This window comes from Phyllostomus discolor, chromosome X, assembly GCF_004126475.2.
Source record: "Phyllostomus discolor isolate MPI-MPIP mPhyDis1 chromosome X, mPhyDis1.pri.v3, whole genome shotgun sequence".
In the NCBI taxonomy this organism is placed as follows: domain Eukaryota; kingdom Metazoa; phylum Chordata; class Mammalia; order Chiroptera; family Phyllostomidae; genus Phyllostomus; species Phyllostomus discolor.
The window spans coordinates 94,426,836-94,445,616 of record NC_050198.1 but is presented as its reverse complement, the minus strand read 5'-3'; the positions used below and the strand labels follow the sequence as shown (position 1 = coordinate 94,445,616).

The following is an 18,781-nucleotide window of genomic DNA, read 5'->3' as shown; positions in this document are numbered from 1 at the left end:
TGTGGTTTTGCCAGAGTGGGGACTCCCGTGGCCATTGTGCAGAGAGGACCATGTGTCTGTGGCAGTGCAGGGAGAGGACCATTCGGCTGTGGCACTGCAGAGAACCATGTGGCTTTGCCAGAGTGGGGACCCCTGCAGCTTTAGAAGGGGGAACCACCACCTGGCTTTAGCAGAGATCCCGGCAACACAGCTGATGGTGGCGGGAACCAAGGGAGGCCTACCAGCCGAGATGGATTACTGGGAAGAACTGGGGGCTGCCTGAGCCGCGGACTTCTATTTCTTTTCCTGAGATACAGTACCCCAGACTCAACAAGGGGGGAAGAAAAGACTGTTGTGTGTTTATGGGTGTTTTAAGGGACTTTGGGATTTTAATGAAGACATTAGGTCACTCCTTTAAGTCTGTATAGCATTAAATAAACATTTTCTTTCCTTTTCACGAATCTCTGGCATTGAGAGATGTCTTTCCTATAAGGCGGTGGACATAACAAACATAGCGAGTTCCTTTTGGTAATAGTATATTGCCCTTTGGCCCCCCCCCCCCTTGTGTTCTCTAACAATAGATATGCAATCACATTACCCACCTTAAAATATTAGTAATAATTTATTTTGGTAAGCAAAATTTTGTATTCTCAATAAGTAATCTATTACTTAAATTTCAGCTCATCTTTCTACAATCTTCTACATCAATATACAGCATATGAGAATAGTAGTGTGAACTGATAAAGAGCAAACCATAGGCCCAAAATGGCATCACTTGTGCTAATGCCCATGATACCAAACCTAGAGTTATTAACTTACCAAACTGAGGTTTTGACCTTTACCAGAAATGTAATCTTAACCAGTCTGGAATTTTCTGGTCAATGCCAATGACATAACCTGTCACATGGGCCCTCTCCATTCCCCACCCCCAGAGAAAGAAAAGGCAATCTACATAAAAACACTTGCCTTCCTGTTTTTAAAGATTTTATTTATTTCTGTTTAGAGAGGGCAAGAGAGTTAGAAAGGGAGAGAAACCCAGGAATCAAACTGGTGACCTTTCACTTTGTGGAGTGATGCCCAACAAATTGAGCCATGCTGGTCAGGACACCTTCCTTTTTTCTTTTGCTAATAATTCTCCTGCCCCACCCTTCTTCCTATAAAAATCTTCCATTTTGTACAACCTGAGCACCCTACTTGCTGGATGGGATCCTGCTCAATTCATGAATCGCTTAACAAAGCAAATTTAATCTTCAAATTTCCCTGGTTGAATTTTTTTTTAAACAGTATATACATATAATTTACAAGTAACTTATATATGTATGTATGATATAATAAAAAAATAAGTGGTCTTTGTTCCTTGTACACAGCTCCTAAAACCCTTGGAATCTTGGTGGTCTTTTGTATGCTGATGACTGGTGGCCAGAGGGTCCTAAATAGCTTCTCATACAAACTGGCCACCACAAAGGCCAAGACAAAATTAGAGGGTTGGAACTTTTAGCCCCACCCCCTGGCCTCTGAGGACTAGAGATTGAGTTAATCAGCAATAGCCAATGACTTAAATATTCATGGCTAAGTATTGAGCCTTCCATAAGCCCTAAAGTTGAGGGCTGGTGAACACATCAGGATGCTGGGTGTGGCAATTCCAGAGGGCATGGACTCTTCACCCACCACCCCAACCCCGGTATCTTACCCCATACATCTCTTCCATTTGGCTGTTTCACAGTTGTATTCTTTATAAAAATGAGTAATAATAGTTCTGTAAGCTATTTTAGTAAATTCTTGAACCTGAAAGGGCAGTCACGGGAGCCCTCAGTGTGCAGACAAGGTGGACACAAGTGAGGATAATGTGAAGACCCAATACCAGCAAGTGGCATCTGAAGTAAGGGCAGTTTTATGGGGATGCACCCTGACACTTGTGGATCCTGTGTCAGAACTGAGTTGAATGGTAGGACACCCAAGTTGACTGTCTGCAGAGAACTGGAAAACTGCTTGATGTGAAAACTCCTATATATTTGATGCCAGATGTGAGTAAAAACAGCTCACATTATAGTGGCTATAATATATAGTTAAGACATGCTGTTCACTAGGTAACACACAGTTAAAAACCCATTTCATCCCTTACTATGTGATCTTGGACAAGCCACAGCCTCACTGAGTCTTAGTTTCCTCAACTAAAAAAATGGAAATGCCACCCTTGACCTCAAAAGATTATGCTAAGGATTAAACAAGAAACCTATATACAGTACCCAATACACAGTAGGTACTTGATGAATGCTAGTATTCCTGCTCAAGTGACCAAGTGCAGAGTGTGCTACATTGCACTTTGTTCCTGAGAAGGAACCACATTCCTTTTCAGTCTATAACCCAAAGATGGAATGTGCTAGCATATGTCAGAACATGGTGGTGACGGGAGAATGGCTAAGTGGTTGGCAAAGTGACTCTAGGGTACGGTACCAGTGATAAAGCCTAGCACCCAGCCTTATGCTATAGTAAGCTGACAGCATAAAAGAGCAGATCTTAGATTTGGAATACTAATGACAACGCCCTGCCTCAACTAAGGAGTTTCTATAAGCATTTGTCTGTATCATCTCAGTGAAAGAAAGTGAATGAAAAACACTTGAGAAAAGTAATTTTAATAATCGTATCTGAACTGTGATATACAAAAGTGATCATTTTCAGAATACATTTTAAAATGGCTAGAGTAATTTCACAGAAAAATTTTCTAAAAGTAACAGTTCTATTAGATTTATAGCACATGCCTAAAACAATATCAGAACATATGTATGGGGGGGTGCAGAAACAGTGGGTAAAGGCAGAATTTACAAAACAGTTAGGAACAAAACTTGCCTTTTGAGATCTCTCTCACCTTAAGCCTGAATGCTTCATGATCCCAAAGACTCCAACTACAACAAATTACCTCATACTGTTTTGCTTTGAAATACAATACACAGGTTATTTCAAGTTGTATTAAGTTGCTTATACAAACTTAAAGTCATGAGCATGACTTCAGGATCTGCACTTTTTATGTCAAGTGCCTTCACTAAGCAGTTTAAGGCCTCCTGTATTTTTCCACACTCTTTCAATGCTTTTCCACGCATTACAAGAGTCTCATAGTCAGTTGCAGCCTCTTCTGCCTTATCCTTATCCTGAGGAGAATCCACCAACTGTCCACCAGACAAAAGCCCAGGGTCACCAGGAGAGGTCTCCTGAGCTAGAGCACCAGACTTAGGTGTAGTTATGCAGCTAGACTTACTTTCTGAAGACAGGGTTTCTCTGGAAGGTTCCTCTTCTGTACAATCCGAGTCTTCACCACTGCTTTCCTCAGTTCTTTCCTCCAGATAATCTTCAGCTACCTTTGCTTCACTGCTGGTTTCAAGTTTTTCCTCCATATCCTCCACGTGGTCTAAAACCACATTAATAAGAGACCTCCTAGAAGCCAGGGATCTTCTAGAGTTTATAGACTTATTTATACTATTAGCTATTTTAGGTGAAAAGAACCTTTCAGATGGACTGGTCCCACTTTTGGGAGTTGAAGCATCAAACTGTTTTATAGGTAAGAACCGAAGGGGAGATGTGTTGAATGGATTTGTGCTCGAAGTATCTTTAAAAGTATCATGTTCATCTTCACCATCTGAAACGATCCTTCTTGTTTTACTTCTGACCTTTACATTTACTACTTCTGACTCATCATCTTCCTCAGAAAGATCCATACTGAGCCCTGCTTTGCTATGCACAAACTCTGCTCTAGAATTTGCCTCAGAGCCACACAAGCTATTTTCTTTCTCAACATGCTCCAAAGACTGACTAGCAAGATTTTGTCCATTGTCTGCAGAATCTTCCAAGAAGAGATTGAAATCGCACATATACTGTAATGAAGATGCCAAAGGTTCCTCTTGCAACTTGGTCTCCTTTGCTTGAGCATCCTGCAGTGCACTGTGGGATGCTGACAAGTCACCATCAGTTATTTCAATAACAGATGCATTTGATTCTGTATCTTGATTTTCATTTGTTATGGGATTAATGGGCCAGAGATTACCCTGATGTAAAATCTCATCATCCTTTTGTTCATCTAGATTTGGCCCAAGATCAGCTCTAACAGGTTCACTAAGCAAATAATTAAAACTTTCCAGAGTATTGCCTTGCACTACCTCCTGTGTAGGCCCCTCTCGTGATGCCTCTTTTTGTAGAGTCATTCCCAATAAAGAGTTGGTACAAATTTCTTCTACACTTGCACACTCCTTGGGTAAAGCTACAAAGTCAGCATCAAATGTCCTTTCATGTGGGTGCCCACCATCTTGTCCGATGGTAACACTCATCTTTGTATTTGAAAGATAGTGTTTCTCACTCTCTTCAGGCAGATCATCAATGATCACACTTGCCATTTGGGAACAGATTTCTTCCTCCTGGGTATGATGAGTAGTTAAAAGAAGTGAAGGCTGAGGTTGTGGTTTATTCACTTCAGGGCGTTTCTCCCTTTTTTTAGAAGTAAATACAGGTTCTCTCAGCAAGATCCCCTCATTTCTAGTTCTTTGTCTTTCCATTAAGAGCTCTGTATTTTGAGACTCAAATTCAACCAGGAATTGAGCTTTCTGAACCCTTTGTTGTATATAGTGAGAGTCTTCTAACTCATCAAGCTCTTCTTTAACAGAGAGATCACGTGTGTACAACAAATCATGGTCTGAGATTCCAGCTATCCCCAAAGAATACAGGTAGGCAATATGTTCATCTAGTTTCTTATCAGATCTCCTCTGAGCAGCATGCAAAGACTGAAGTTGCAGTTGGGTTGCAGAGCTCTGAAAATCCTCGATTGTGAATAGCTCTCTCAATTCTTGTTTACTAAAATATCGGAAAGGGTTCTTCTTATCACCAGTAGTTTGTCTTACTAATGAGTCCTTGAAAACCTGTCTTCTGTATATTTTTTCCTCTACAGTCCCACAAGTGATTAGCCTATAAACCACAACATTTTCTTTTTGTCCAATTCGGTGAACTCTATCCACAGCTTGAGCATCAGTTGCAGGATTCCAGCTAGGGTCAAAAATGACCACTCTGGTTGCTGCAGTTAATGTTAAGCCAACACCACCTACTTGAGTGGTAAGCAGAAAAACAGAGTAATCTTTATTTTGCTGGAATAAGCTAATTCTTTTTTCTCGTTCCATAAGATGAGTAATTGTTCCATCGATTCGCAATACCTTGAAGTGTCTATTCTTTAGGAGGCGTTCGATGATGTTTAGAATTTGTCTTGACTGGGAAAACACCAGAGTCTGATGCCCTTCATCTCGCAGTCTCTTAAGAAGGTCCATTAGAAATATCATTTTTCCAGATTCTTTCATCAGTGTATCATCAGATATTTCACCAGTATGGTCCACATCTGAGGAATCTTCCTCTTCATTTTCATCTTGAACAGAGAATCTGACAGCCCCTAGATTCAGCAAATGACAAGCCCGTGCAGAGAGCAGCCTAGGATGATCACACAGCTTCTTTAAGACACCTAACTCAGCCAGAGGTGAGCGTGTCTCCATTAACAATTCCTTGATGTGATCTAGGGACACAAATTTTCTGTATATTTCTTCTTGTAGAGGTACAAGACGTATCCAAATAATTAAATCATTTTTCCTGGAAAGGGAAGGCATTTCATAAATGGCATCAACATCTGGATTCTTTTCACAAGGTCTGACCTCTGAGTTGCTTGCCTTTCTCTTCTGTACCTCTTCTTTAGTCCTCCTGAGAAAATAGGGCTTTATGATTGCCATTAAGTTTTCAGATATTTTAAACCCCAAGGCTTTTTCTCCTGGAGTTGCATCCTTTTCTCTTGCTCTAGTAATAGGATTTTCATACTCCATTTTAAAGGTTTTTAACGTTCCTAGCAGGGACCCTTGACAAGCAAAATCAAAAAGGGACCACAGTTCTTGTAAATTATTCTGGATTGGGGTTCCTGTGAGGAGGATGCGGTTCTTGGCAGGGACAGCACGAGCACATACTGCTGACTTAGTAGATGAAGATTTTATTTTATGTGCTTCATCAAGGATGACATAGTCCCACAAAAACTCTTGGCCATTCAAGGTTGAAAGTTGCTGCCAATTATTGATTAACATTTGGTATGTAGTGATAATGACACCATTCCTTTGCTGAATCCGACTGAGGTTTCTGGTACGTTCATCCTTACTAGGACCATGAAAGGTTTTGACTCTCATTCCTGGAGTCCACTTGTCAAATTCTTTTACCCATGTGCTAATAAGACTGGTTGGCATGATCAGCAGCACATGATTCACAAGTGAAGCATCAAACATACCAGAAAGGAAAGCGATGATTTGAACAGTCTTCCCCAATCCCATATCATCTGCCAAGATACCACCTTTTCTTCCATCCCTGTATAGGCTGTATAGGAAAGCTACGCCTTCCTTCTGGTGTTCAAATAGTTGGTCATGCAGTTCTCGATAAAGCAGCAGGCCAGAGTTGCACACATCTGTGAATTCATCATCTCCATGATCTGCCAACTCCTCCAAGGCTTCCTGTAGTTTTTGGATTCTGCTCATTAGCTTTTCACTGGGAAAAATGTCTTTTGCCAAATGGAAAAGTTTAAATGCTTCTTCCAGATCTCCATTCTTAGTTGCTTCTTTGGCCTCTTTCACGTATCTTTTAAAAAGAGGTAAAAAAAGATACATATGTATTAAGATCAAAAAGAAAGAAAACAGATTGAACATCCCATCTAAAAATACTTCAGAGTCCATTTTGAAATGTAAATTGCAGTCAGGCTTTTAATAACTTCAGTTCAAGATGAGGATTAGCACAGAAGATGCCAATGAAAGCTGGCATCACTTAAGACACTAATATCCACCAGACATTGCCAGTAACACCTTCATGCACTAGTTGTGGGAAATGTATGTAGCAAAGGTTATTTGTTCCACAGCATTTAAAAAAAAAACAACAAAACTGCCACCCTTAAGAATTACGCAGTGATTTAAAAAAAAAAATCATACAATCAACCTATCTTGTGGGAGCATGGAAACACAAAAGATATATTGGCACTTAGGCTTTATTTTTCTGGACTTTTGTGATGCATCTGACACTACTGATCACTCCCCTCCTTAAAACTCCCCTCCTTAAAATTCCCTCCTTCCACCATATCCTGATAGATTCCTCCTGGTTCTGTCACACCCCACCCCCAATCACTGGCCATTTCTTCTCTGTGTCCTTCCTGGACTCCCATTCTTCCTCCAAGAGGGTTCAGTCTTGGGCCCTCTTCTCACTCTTTTTACTCTCCTCAGGTTCTCCTAGAGCTTCCACTCACACCTGTGTGCTCATGACTCCGAAGTCACTCTCTCCAACTCAGGTCTTACCCCAAGCTCTAGTCGAGACCCATATTCCAACTGCCTTTTGGACTTCTCCACTTGAAAGTCTCACAGGCACCTCAAATTCAATTAACCCCAAATTAAAATTATTTCCTCTCTAAAAACATACCATCCACTTAGCCAAACAAGCTGGAAATCTGAAGATCATCTTTGATTGCAACCCAAGTATGAGTCATCCTTGACCTCTCCCCTTTTTACCCCTCCAGCCAGACAGTCCCCAAGTCCAGTTAACTTTATTTCCCGAGTATAACCTGTGTCTTTCTCTATATCTCTACCACTACTGTGGTCCAAGTCAAGATCATCTCTGGCCTGGAAACTGCAACTTCCCACTCACTGGTCTCTCTACATCCACTCTTGATGCTTCCAATACACTCTCTACAAAGCAGCCAACACTATTGTCTTAAAATATAGGAGGAATCATGTCACTCCTCTGCTTAAAATTCTTCAGTAGTTTAAGGTCAATTGATTTCAAAAAGATGCCAAAACAATTCACTGAGAAAAAAAAAATAGTCTTTTAAACTGAATATCCATTCACAAAAGAATGAATAGGCCCTCTTCCTCACACTATATACAAAATTTTAATTCAAAACGGACCAAAGACCTAATATAAGAACTAAACCTACAAAAACTATTAGAAGGAAATAAAAGCACAGATCTTCGTGACCTTGGATTTGGCAATGGCTTCTTAGATATGCCAATCACACGAGCAACCAAAGGAAAAAATAAATTGGGCTTCATCAATATTAAAAACTTTTGTACTTCATCTGGCTGGTGTAGCTCAGTGGATTGAGCACGGGCCTGCAAACTAAAGGGTCACTGGTTCAATTCCCAGTCAGGTCACATGCCTGGGTTGCAGGCCAGGTTTCCAGCAAGGGGCATGCAAGAGGCAACCATACATTGATGTTTTTCTCTCTCTATTTCTCCTTCCTTTTCTCTCTCTCTAAAAATAAATAAAATCTTTAAAAAAACTTTTGTACTTCAAAGGATACCATCAGGAAGGTAGAAAGACAACCCAAGAAATGGGAGAAAATCATGTATCTGATAAAGGATTTGTACCTAGAAAATATAAAGAACTCTTAAAACTCAATAATTAAAAGTCAACCAATTAAAAATGCACAAAGCTGTGAAGAGACATTTCTCTAAAGAAAATATTCAAATGGTCAATAAGTGCATGAAAAGATGCTCAACATCATTACTCATCAGAGAAATGCAAACTAAGACCACGATGAGATTCTACTTGATACCCACTAAGATGGCCCAAATCAAAAAGTGAGAAAATACCAAGCATTGAACTAGAACTCTCAAAACACTGTTGGTGGGAAAGTAAAATGGTGCAGCTGCTTTGGAAATCAGCCTGTCAGTTCCTCAACAAATTACATATAAAGTTACATATAGACCTAGGAATTCTACTCCCAGGTACAAACACAGGAGAAATGAAAACTCTGGTAAAATCCACAGAAAATCTTGTATATGAATGTTCATAGCAGTATTATTCATCAAGCCAAAAGAGGAAATAACACAAATATCCATCAACTGATGAATGATAAAAGTGATATATCCATTTGGTGGAATGTTATGCAGCCATTAACAGGGAATAAAATACTGATTCATGCTACAACTTCAAAACATTTTGCTACATGAAATAATAAGCCAGCCACAAAAGGCCACACATTTTATGATTTGGTTTGTGTGAAATATCTAGAATAAGCAAATTGATCGAGAAAGGAAATAGGTTAGTGGTTGCCAGGAGCTGAGGGTAGGGGATCCAGGCACTGGGGATAGTGATGGCTAAAGGGTAAGTAATTCCTTTTTTGGGGTGATAAAAATGTTCTAAAACTAATTGTAGTGATGAATGTACAACTCTGTGACTATACTAAAAATTATTAAATTGTACATGTTAAACGGGTGAATATATAGTATGTCAACTATACTCAATGTATAGTTGTACCTCAGTGTACCTCAAGTATGTACCTCAATGAAACTGTTAACAAAAAAAAATCTTTACTAGCTTGCTGTGGCCTACAGAATGAAGTTTAAGCTCCTTAGCTTGGCATTCCAAAACAGCCAGGAACTGCTGACCTCTCTGCCTTAACTCCTGTCACTTCCTGCTTCAAATGTTTTATTTTTAACCTCTTATACCCATCATTGCTAATTTGTGTTCTCTCAGCTTAGGCTCACAGCAACCTCCTCTTCCTGGAATGCACTCCAAGATAACTTCACTCAATTCATTCTTTAAGACAGGGATGTCTCAATGTTCTGCAGAACCTCCTGCAGAGCTTGTTAAAACAGATTGCTGGACCCCGGTACAGATTTTCTGATTCTGTGGTGAGGCCCAAGAATCTGTATTTCTGTAACTTTATGACATAATGTTAATGCTTATGGTCCACAGACCACCCTTTAAGAGCTGCTTTAAGATATATACCAGGACTCAGTGAGGTTCCTCTTTTTTCTAAGGTTCCTCTTATTTAATAAATAGCTTTTCCCAGCTTTGCCCCATTTGTGAGATGGGCATCTAAGAAGTAAAAAAAAAAAACAAACAAACAAGTGACCAGATTGGATTAATACTGTGGTATATTCATACAATGGGATACTACTGAATAATAGAAAAGAGTGAACTACTAGATGTATTAATCCATGTATGAATTCATATATGTATGAATTTCAAAAGCATGCTGAGCCAAAGCAGCCAGCCATAACTGTATAAGCGGTGTGACTTTATTCATATGAAGTTCTGGAGTGAGCAAAACTAATCTATGGTGGGAAACATCAGAGCAGTGGTTGCTTCTGGAAAGTGGAAGTGGGGATTGCTGGGGAGGGGGCATAAGGGAACTTTCTAGGGTGATGATAATGTTCTATACCTTGACAGGGATTTGGGTTACACAGGCATATGCACCTGTCAAAACTCACCAAATGGCCCTGGCTGGTGTAGCTCAGTGGACTGAGTGACAGCCTGTGAACTGAAAGGATGCCGGTTCAAATCCCAGCCAGGGCACATGCCTGGGTTGCAGGCCAGGTCCCCTGTTGGGGGTGTGCAAGAGGCAACCAATAAATGTATCTTTCACATACATTCATATTTCTTTCCTTCTCTTTCTCCCTCCCTTCCCCTCTCTTAAAAAAAATAAAATCTTTTTACAAGAAGGATCAACCAATGAATGCATCAATAAATGGAACAACAAATCAATCTCTCCCTGTCTCTAAAAAAATAAAACCAATAAATGAGAAGAAAAAGTACAACTCATCAGCAACAACAAACTACGCAACTAAAAAAGGCTTCAACAGGCACTTCTACAAAGACATGCAGATGGCCAATAGGTACATAAAGATTCTCAATATCATTAATTATTAGACAAATGCAAATCAAAACCCCAATGAGATACCATTTCACTATCATTAGAATGGCTAGTAACAACAACAAAACAGGGAATAAGTGTTAGCTAGGATGTGGGGAAACTGCAACCTTTGTGCACTGTTGGTGGGAATATATAATGGTGCAGCTACTCTAGAGGATAGTATGGCAATTCCCCAAGAAATTAAAAACAGGACTACCATGTGATCCAGCAATCCACTTCTGGGTATATATTGAAAAAAAAAACTGAAAGCAGGATCTTGAAGAGACTATTGCACACCTGTGTTCACAGCAGCGCTATCACAATAGTCAGAGATGGAAGCAACCCAAGTGTCCATCGATGGATAAAGAAAATGTGATATATGCATACAATGGAATATTATTCTGAAAGGAAGGAAATCCTGTCACATGACACAGCATGGATGAATCTTGTGAACATTATACTAATGAAATAACCCAGTCACAGAAAAACAAATACTGTGTGATTCCTCTTACATGAAGTCCCTAAAAGAGTCAGATTCACAGAGACAGATTCAAAGTAGAATGATGGTTGCCAGGGGCTGGGGAAGGGGCTGTTGTTTCATAGATAGGGAGTTTTAGTTGGGCAACATGAAAAGAGTTCTCAAGATGGATAGTGGTGGTGGCTGCACAACGTTAATGTATTAATACCACTTAAGAATGGTTAAGATGGTACATTTTATGTTGTGTGGATTTTATCACAATTTTTAAAAATTGTAATGCTTATTCCCACATCACCATGCCCTCTCCATCCTTAGCCATCTGGAGAACACTTAACTCATTTTTCAACACAAGTGTCTCTTCCTCTTGTGAGGCCTTCCTTTCGCTCAGCAACCCTTGTAGTTCGCCATTCCCTCCTTTAATGTCCATACTATGCCTTGCACATTATACCTCTTACAGCACTTATTAATCATTATAGGTTTACCCATTCCTTTCCACTACAAAATTGTAAGCAGTTTGGGGAGGAGAGATGATGATTTACTTATCTCTGTATTCCCTAGGCCTGGGGCTTCGGAGGCTGGAAAGACTCAAGAAAAGCTACATTTAATCTAATCTGCATATTGGCAAATTCAGTCCTGAATATTAAAAAAAAGAAAAAGAAAAAGAAAAGCTTGATCAATTGAAGCTCTAGCTCTTAAGGAGTTCATAACGGTGAATTATCTGACCCAAAACGAGGATACTGGAGGGTTCCCCAGGCTTTATAAATCCGAGCAGGTGCCCGCGCCCTACTCTGCTCCACTTCAGTAGTTTTAGGCGCCTGGGAGGGTCCGAGTCCCCCCTCCCCTCGACTCCCAACCAGGGCCTGCGAGCTGGACCCACCCAGAGACCAGACATACCTCAGGTAACGGGCAGCCTGCTCTGGGCTTAAAGCCTCGGATTCCACAAACCCCTGGGACGCCTCCATGACTTTCAGTTTAGGTCCCAGGAATCTCCGCCGGAGATTGAATTTCGCTCGCTCCCGCCCTGCGCATGCGCTGTGCTCATGGAGGGAGGGGCAGCTCCAACCGTCGGCCTCCCGGTTGGTCAATCCGCAACACCACGCTCTAGCGTCACAACTTGAGTCCTGCCCACAAAGGTCGTGCGCCTGCGCCCACGCGCACTCGCGCTAAAGAGGCCTTCTGCGATCCGTAGCGCGAAATGGGTGTGTCCTCTTGTTTTGACCGGCGTTTTCGGTGAAATCGAAACTGTGCGGAGGACAGTCCCAGTGTGCGTGCGTGCGTATGCGTACGCTATCCCTGTGAGTGAAGTAGACTGTGTGATACGATCTCAGTTATTTTTGCATCCGCTGGAGACCTCCTTCACAACCTGCACCCCAAACATCCTTCCTTCCCTGGTTGCCACTGCCTGGCACTGGAGCATGCAATTCAAACACCCTGGGAGACATAGTCCCCGTGACTTAAACTCATATTTTAAGAACCAAGCCAAAGCTCTCATTTAAATAAGTAATGCTGTCTGGCTGGTGTGCCACTGGATTCAGCGCAGGCCTGCTAACCAAAGGGTCACCTGTTCAATTCCCAATCAGGGCACATGCCTGGGTTGCACATGAGGTCCCCAGTAGGGGGCGCCCAAGGGGCAACCACAGATGGATGTTTCTCTCCCTCTCTCCCTTCCCCTCTTTCTAAAAATAAATAAGCGAAATCTTTTTTCAAAAAAATAAGTAATGCTATCATTATGGTCATCACCATTTCTTCAGAAGCTGCTGAGATGCAGTCATATCTTCAAAGGCAGAGCGTGTAGGGCTTGGGGAAAGGTGGGATTGAGCTTAATGATTTGCTTAGTAGATGCAAATAGGTTGTGAGACAACAAAAATTGTCCTTGCTCACATAGTAGTAAAAACATGGACATTATGATTCCTCAAGGCACTAATTAACATTCAGTATTTGAAAACTCACCTATGGCCCAGTCATATGTGTACCATATGTCCAGAGGATTTTAAGGTTTTTGTAAATTTAGTAGACCCTCAGGCGTATGAAAGGAATCTTAGGGAAGACAGGCTATTTTCCTGGTTTATATGACTTTAAGTCATATGTTCATATGGCTTTAAGCCCTTTCTTAAGAGGGCTTTTAATATACTACTATTATCCCCGTTTTTCCCAACAGGAAAGCTGAGGCTCAGAAATACAGTGGCTTTGCCTAAGTTTCCAGAACTGGGAAATGGCAGAGCCAGAATTAAATATCAGCTTTGTATGGACACAGATCCGTGCTCATTCACTGTATCCCACTGGAAAGAAAAGGGAAGTGATGGGAAACGAGGCTGATGAGGTAGTTGGAACCCAGCTTGAAAGGAGTTTGTTTACCCTGCTAAGTGTTTTGAATCATTTCTTTTCATGGAGGCAATTTTATTTTGGGGTGGGTCGAGTGTGGGGGTGCTCTTGGTACTCAAAGAATGAGTGTGGTGAGAAGGACTGGTGGGGAGAATTCCATAGAAAGGAAAAGAGAGATGGGAGCACAATAATCTTCCTCTTGAGTGTAAGGGAGGCATTCTCTAGTTGTACTTTAGCTCAGTGTCTGCCATCATGACATATACTTGGAACTGTTGAGAACTCAAGATGTAGCAAAGTAGAACCCCAATTATTGTCTTAGGCAGCTGTCCTTCTGTGGTCTATAGAGAAAAGCTAAAAGGGACTCCCTCAAGAGTGGGGCTGCCACCTTCCTCCTTCCTAACTGGTAATGATCTCCAAAGGCCCAATCACTGGGAAGAAATGGAACCCTTCTACTTTCTTGCTCTTAGGCTATTGGATTTTTTCTCAGGTGCCATTTTCACACCACCACAGCACTCCCCCTTGTTTAAATCTTCCAACTCTCTTTCCCTCCTCCTCAGTCCTTCAGTCATTGCCCTTTTCGGTGCCTTCTGGAGTCCTGGCTCCCATCCCACAGTGCCAGTGACCCAGGAAACTCACCATCTAGTCCTCCTTTGTAAATGGTCACACACATTCACAGACCAGAAATAAGAGAGAAGTTGGGGAGGATTTAGAGTGGATAAATGGGGAAATGAAAGAGAATCAAAATAGTAGTTACTACTATTGGGTTGTTCTAAAAGTCCATATGGATTTTTTTCTGTAAGATAAAAAACGTTTTAATTTTCACCAATAACTTTATTGATTTGGATATTTTGAGTATGTCGGCTATCTCCTGCATGGTAGAATATTGATTGTTCTCAATTAATATTTTAATTTGATTGCTGTCAACTTCAACTGGTCTACCCAACAGTGGAGCACCATCCAGAGAGCGATCTCCAGCACAAACTCCTCAAACCACTTTTGACATGTTTGATCAGTCACAGCATCTCCATACACTGCACAAATCTCTTTTTTTTTTTTTGCATTTCAGTTGTATTTTTATCTTTCTTGAAATAATGAAGCACAACATGCCAAAAATATTGTGTATTTTCTTTTATCTTCAATATTAAAATGGCTACACAAAAATTCACTAATTTTGATACGTTTTTTAAAATGCACACTGATATGACAGTTGTCCCAATGCAATCTAGCAAAATTGTTTTGAATGAAGTTAAAAGACAACTACACCCATCCTATAGAAAAAAACCAAATGCACTTTTTGGCCAACCCAATTTATCCCATTTATGTTGTCAGGCCCTGTTCAAAGCACTTTTAGTTATATTAACTCTCTTGCCTGTTCCCCATTTCACATCTACTTTGAAATGAGGGCTCTCATTTCCCCGGTTTCTCTCAAGGGAACGGGGTTTTAAAAGCCTTCCCTAATTATTGTTAATTTTTTAAGTGTGATAATGGCATTGTTGTATTTTTTAAAGTCCTTATCTGCTAGAGATACATAATGGAGTATTTTCAGGCAAAATTATATGACATCTGAGATTTACATCAAAATACTCCAGTAAGGAGAAAAATGAGAGGGGAGCAGATGAACATAGATTGGCAAAATATTGATAATTGTTGAAGCTTGTTACAGAGGTTCATTATCCTCTTCTCTCTACTTCCCTGCATGTTTAAAATTTTCCATTATAAAAAAAATTCTTTTAAAAAAACCCTTGCTATCTATTCTGCAAATTACACTGAGTCACCCACTCACAGGCTGGAAATAAGATAATGAGGTCTTGTGGGAGAGTTCAGAATGGGTAAATGGAGAGATGGATGCAGTAGAATAAGAACAATAGCTATTACCAATATAGCACTTGAATGCTAGGCCTTGTTGTACACACTGTGCAGATATTAAGTCTTTTAATCCTCAGAACAACCTTGTTAGGTAGTGTATATTATTATTATCCTCCCTTTATAGACAAGGAAACTGAGGCACAAAAAGAGTGAGCAAGTTGCATAAGCTTCCACAGCTTATGAGTGGTAAAACTGGGGCCCAAACCCTGGCGGTCTGGCTTTTGACTTTTTGCTCTTCAATACTCCACTAGTTAGATATAGAGAGCAGCTGATAGATGAAAGGAGGGATTTGTTCAGCTATTTACTTATTCCTTTATTTAATAAATATGTGTTGAGTTTTACAAGATGGTCAGGCAAGGATCTGGGTGCTGTGGTACAGTGGTGAGCAAAACAGACAGGTCCTTGCTATCAAAGAGTTTATGGTGGAGGGGGCATGACTTGAAACAATAATCATACAAGCATATGAAAAACTGCAAGCCATGATGAGGACACATAGGGAAAATTCCAGGGAGTGCTGAGAGCATATGATGAGGTACCTGACCCAGTCTGGAGAGCCTGGGAAAGCTTTTTTTAAAAGACTATTTATTTATTTTTTTGAGAGAGGAGAAAGGAGGGAGAAAGAGAGGGAGAGAAACATCAATGTGTGCTTGCCTCACACACTCTCTACTGGGGACCTGGCCCACACCCCAGGCATGTGCCCTGACTGGGAATCGAAGCGGTGACCCTTTAGTTCACAAGTCGGTGCTCAATCCACTGACCCACACCAGCCAGGGCAGGCCCGGGAAACTTTTCTCTGAGTAAGTAGCAGATGAGCTGACAGCTGAAGGGTAAGGAGGAGTTAACAAAAAAAGGAAAGGAAGAGCATTTCAGGCAGAGGGAAGCACATGACCAAAGATCCTGGGGCAGGATAGAGCTTGATGCATGTGAAGAACTGAAAGCATAGCCTAGAACACTAGAGTTCAAAGTTTTTTGGAGGCCAGTCCAGTGTCACAAGTGAGAGAACTGCTCCTTGGAAAAAAGAAAGTGACTCTTCCAAGGTGACACTCTGAATCAGTGGCAGAAACAAGACTCAAACCTAGGTTCCTCAACTCCCAGCCCTGTGCTCTTTCCAGCACAGACTATGGCTTCCAGGTCCATGAGGAGAAGAGAGGCCAACTGATATCAGCAAAATGCTGCTCTGGGAGACTGAGATTGGGAGAGAGTGTTTTTGGAGATAGGTATAAATAACCAAATTAAGTCTTCATGGTCAAGGAGATCAAGAGTGGGTTTGGGGCAGAAAAGGAAGTGATTTGGAAACAGGAAGAATTTAATTTGCATCCCAGTACCTAGTTAGGCTTTTGTCTTCCTATTTCTAGCTAGGGTCCTAAAGTGGGTATAGTGTTGGGGGGAAGTGGAGGAGGGGACTGGGACTGAGCTCTTAATCCCCTTGTTTGGGATGAGAAGTGTCTGCCCCAGGGGAAGCAGCAGGTGGGTTGCTTTCTCCAGCTCTGCTCCCAACATTGAGTCATCTCCAGTTCTGCCAGCAGGGGGAGCAAGAAACCGAATTTCCTACAAACGGCAGCTGGCCTGGCCCCTGGGCTGCTGGGCTGGACAAATTCTTAGTGGAAACAAGTCAAGTCAGTCCAAGATGCAGTGGAAATGACAGAAACTGGGGTGAGGGAGAGGGATCCAAGAGTTATGATTATCTGCGGGGTCTTTGCACTAAGCTGCAAAGTCTTTGATGAATGCCTTCTAAACCTGCCTCCCAGGGTTTGGGCCGAAGCAGGAACAAAACGGTAGGGAATCCTTTGACAGGACAGTGCTGCTGCACAAAACATGGCATCTTCCATTCCCTTCGGGCTGCCTCATCCACTTCCAAGACCTCACAATTTTGCCTCTAGTTTTATCCTGTCTCCTGAGTTTCAGACCTAGATGGCCACCTGACTACAGGAAATGTCTTCCTGGGAGCTCACTCAACATGGCACTGAACTCATCTCCCACCGTCCCCTAGACCTGTTCCCTAAATATTTCCCATCTCCATGAACAGCACTTCCACCCCTCCAATTTTTCAAGTCAGAAACTGGGAGGCATCTTTGCAATCCACTAGTAAGTCCTGTTGGCTCAGCCTCCTAAATGCATCCCAAATCCAAACACTTCTTTCCATGTCCACTGCTACCTTTCTGGTCTCCATCACCATCACCTCTCACCTGGCCCACTGCAATAGCCTCCTGAATTTCTTCCTGCTTTTATTTGTGCCTGCTCCCCACTGTCTCTGCACCCAGAAACCAGAGCGACCTTTCAAAAACGCCAGTCTGGTCATGTCATGGCCCTGTCTAAGCCCTTCAGAGCCTCCTCCTTTCTTTCAAAATCAAGCTTTGCCTCCTCACCATGGCTTACAAGACCTTCCTGATCTAGTCTCTGACTGCTTCTTTTGCATTATGTTTCACTTCCTCCACAGCCTTTTACACACACTTATGCACACACCATACCACTCTTTTCAAACTGAAACCACTTTCATACTCAGATCTTGCCTCTAGGCCCTCTTACATGCGTTTCCTCTGCCTGGAGCTTTCTTTCCTTTTTTTGTCTCATTATCTCTTCTATTGACTCCCTGATCTCAGTGCTAGTCTTGTGGTTCCAAGGACCTTCCATGATTGTTCCCAACAATTGTCCCATGTGACACAATGTGATACACCTTGCCTCTATCTTTGGACTTAGTCCATGGAATGTAGCCTCCTGATAACCTCTCTGACTCCCCCGTGATCATGTGAGCTCTGTGAAGGACAGATCTGTCTTTTTCACAGTTACAGATTCACAGAGCTTAGCATAGTACCTACGTGTAGGAGCTCATAAGTAAATATTTGTTGGATGGATGGCTGGCCGGATGGATAAATTTATCAGTTTACTAATCCTAAAGGGGGAGCAATGGGCACCACGTTCGAGACCTAGAATGAGGCCCTGGCTGGGACTGATACATCCAAAACACTAATGGGGATCAGAGACCAGGAACCAGGGAAGGGGAGAGGTCCAGTCGTACCCATTCCAGCCACTCCCCTTGCCAGTGTTTCCTTGCCTCCCCTTTAAACCTGCCTCCAGACAGACCTGCAAATAGCTCAGAGAATCTGAGTTACACCCAAGAATGGGACATTCCTTTTTTATTCCTTTCCTAAATCTTGCACTGGGACAAAACCACCCATGCCTGGCTGTGAGATGGATGGGCTCCAGCCAGTGCCTAGTGTTAGTGGACTCTCGGGATGCTCTGTACCCACTTATTCCCCATGTCAAGGACACTTCTGGGAACTCCCAATGAATTCCTCCTCGGCTTCCTCATCTTTCTCCTGGAGCATCAGAGAAACCCTTCCTATACCGCACGGACACCTCTCTCACAAGATGGAGTCCAGGCTCCCCTCTGGAGCCAGGTCAGAAAGGAGCTCCCAGGGGACAATTAATCTTAACCTTTATGGTCCCTTTTCCTTCCT

The 18,781-nt window shown here is 41.9% G+C and overlaps 1 protein-coding gene across 1 annotated transcript; it reads right to left on the bottom strand.

Moving 5' to 3' along the window:
- Positions 1–2,591: 2,591 nt before the first annotated feature.
- ERCC6L (ERCC excision repair 6 like, spindle assembly checkpoint helicase) lies at positions 2,592–12,172 on the bottom strand. The gene is made up of 2 exons (XM_028522392.2): positions 12,030–12,172; positions 2,592–6,612 (listed from the first exon to the last, which is right to left on the bottom strand). Exons 1-2 carry the CDS (start codon positions 12,095–12,097, stop codon positions 2,937–2,939), a joined length of 3,744 nt encoding a protein of 1,247 aa, XP_028378193.1. The 5' UTR covers positions 12,098–12,172; the 3' UTR covers positions 2,592–2,936.
- Between the last annotated feature and the right edge of the window lie 6,609 nt (positions 12,173–18,781).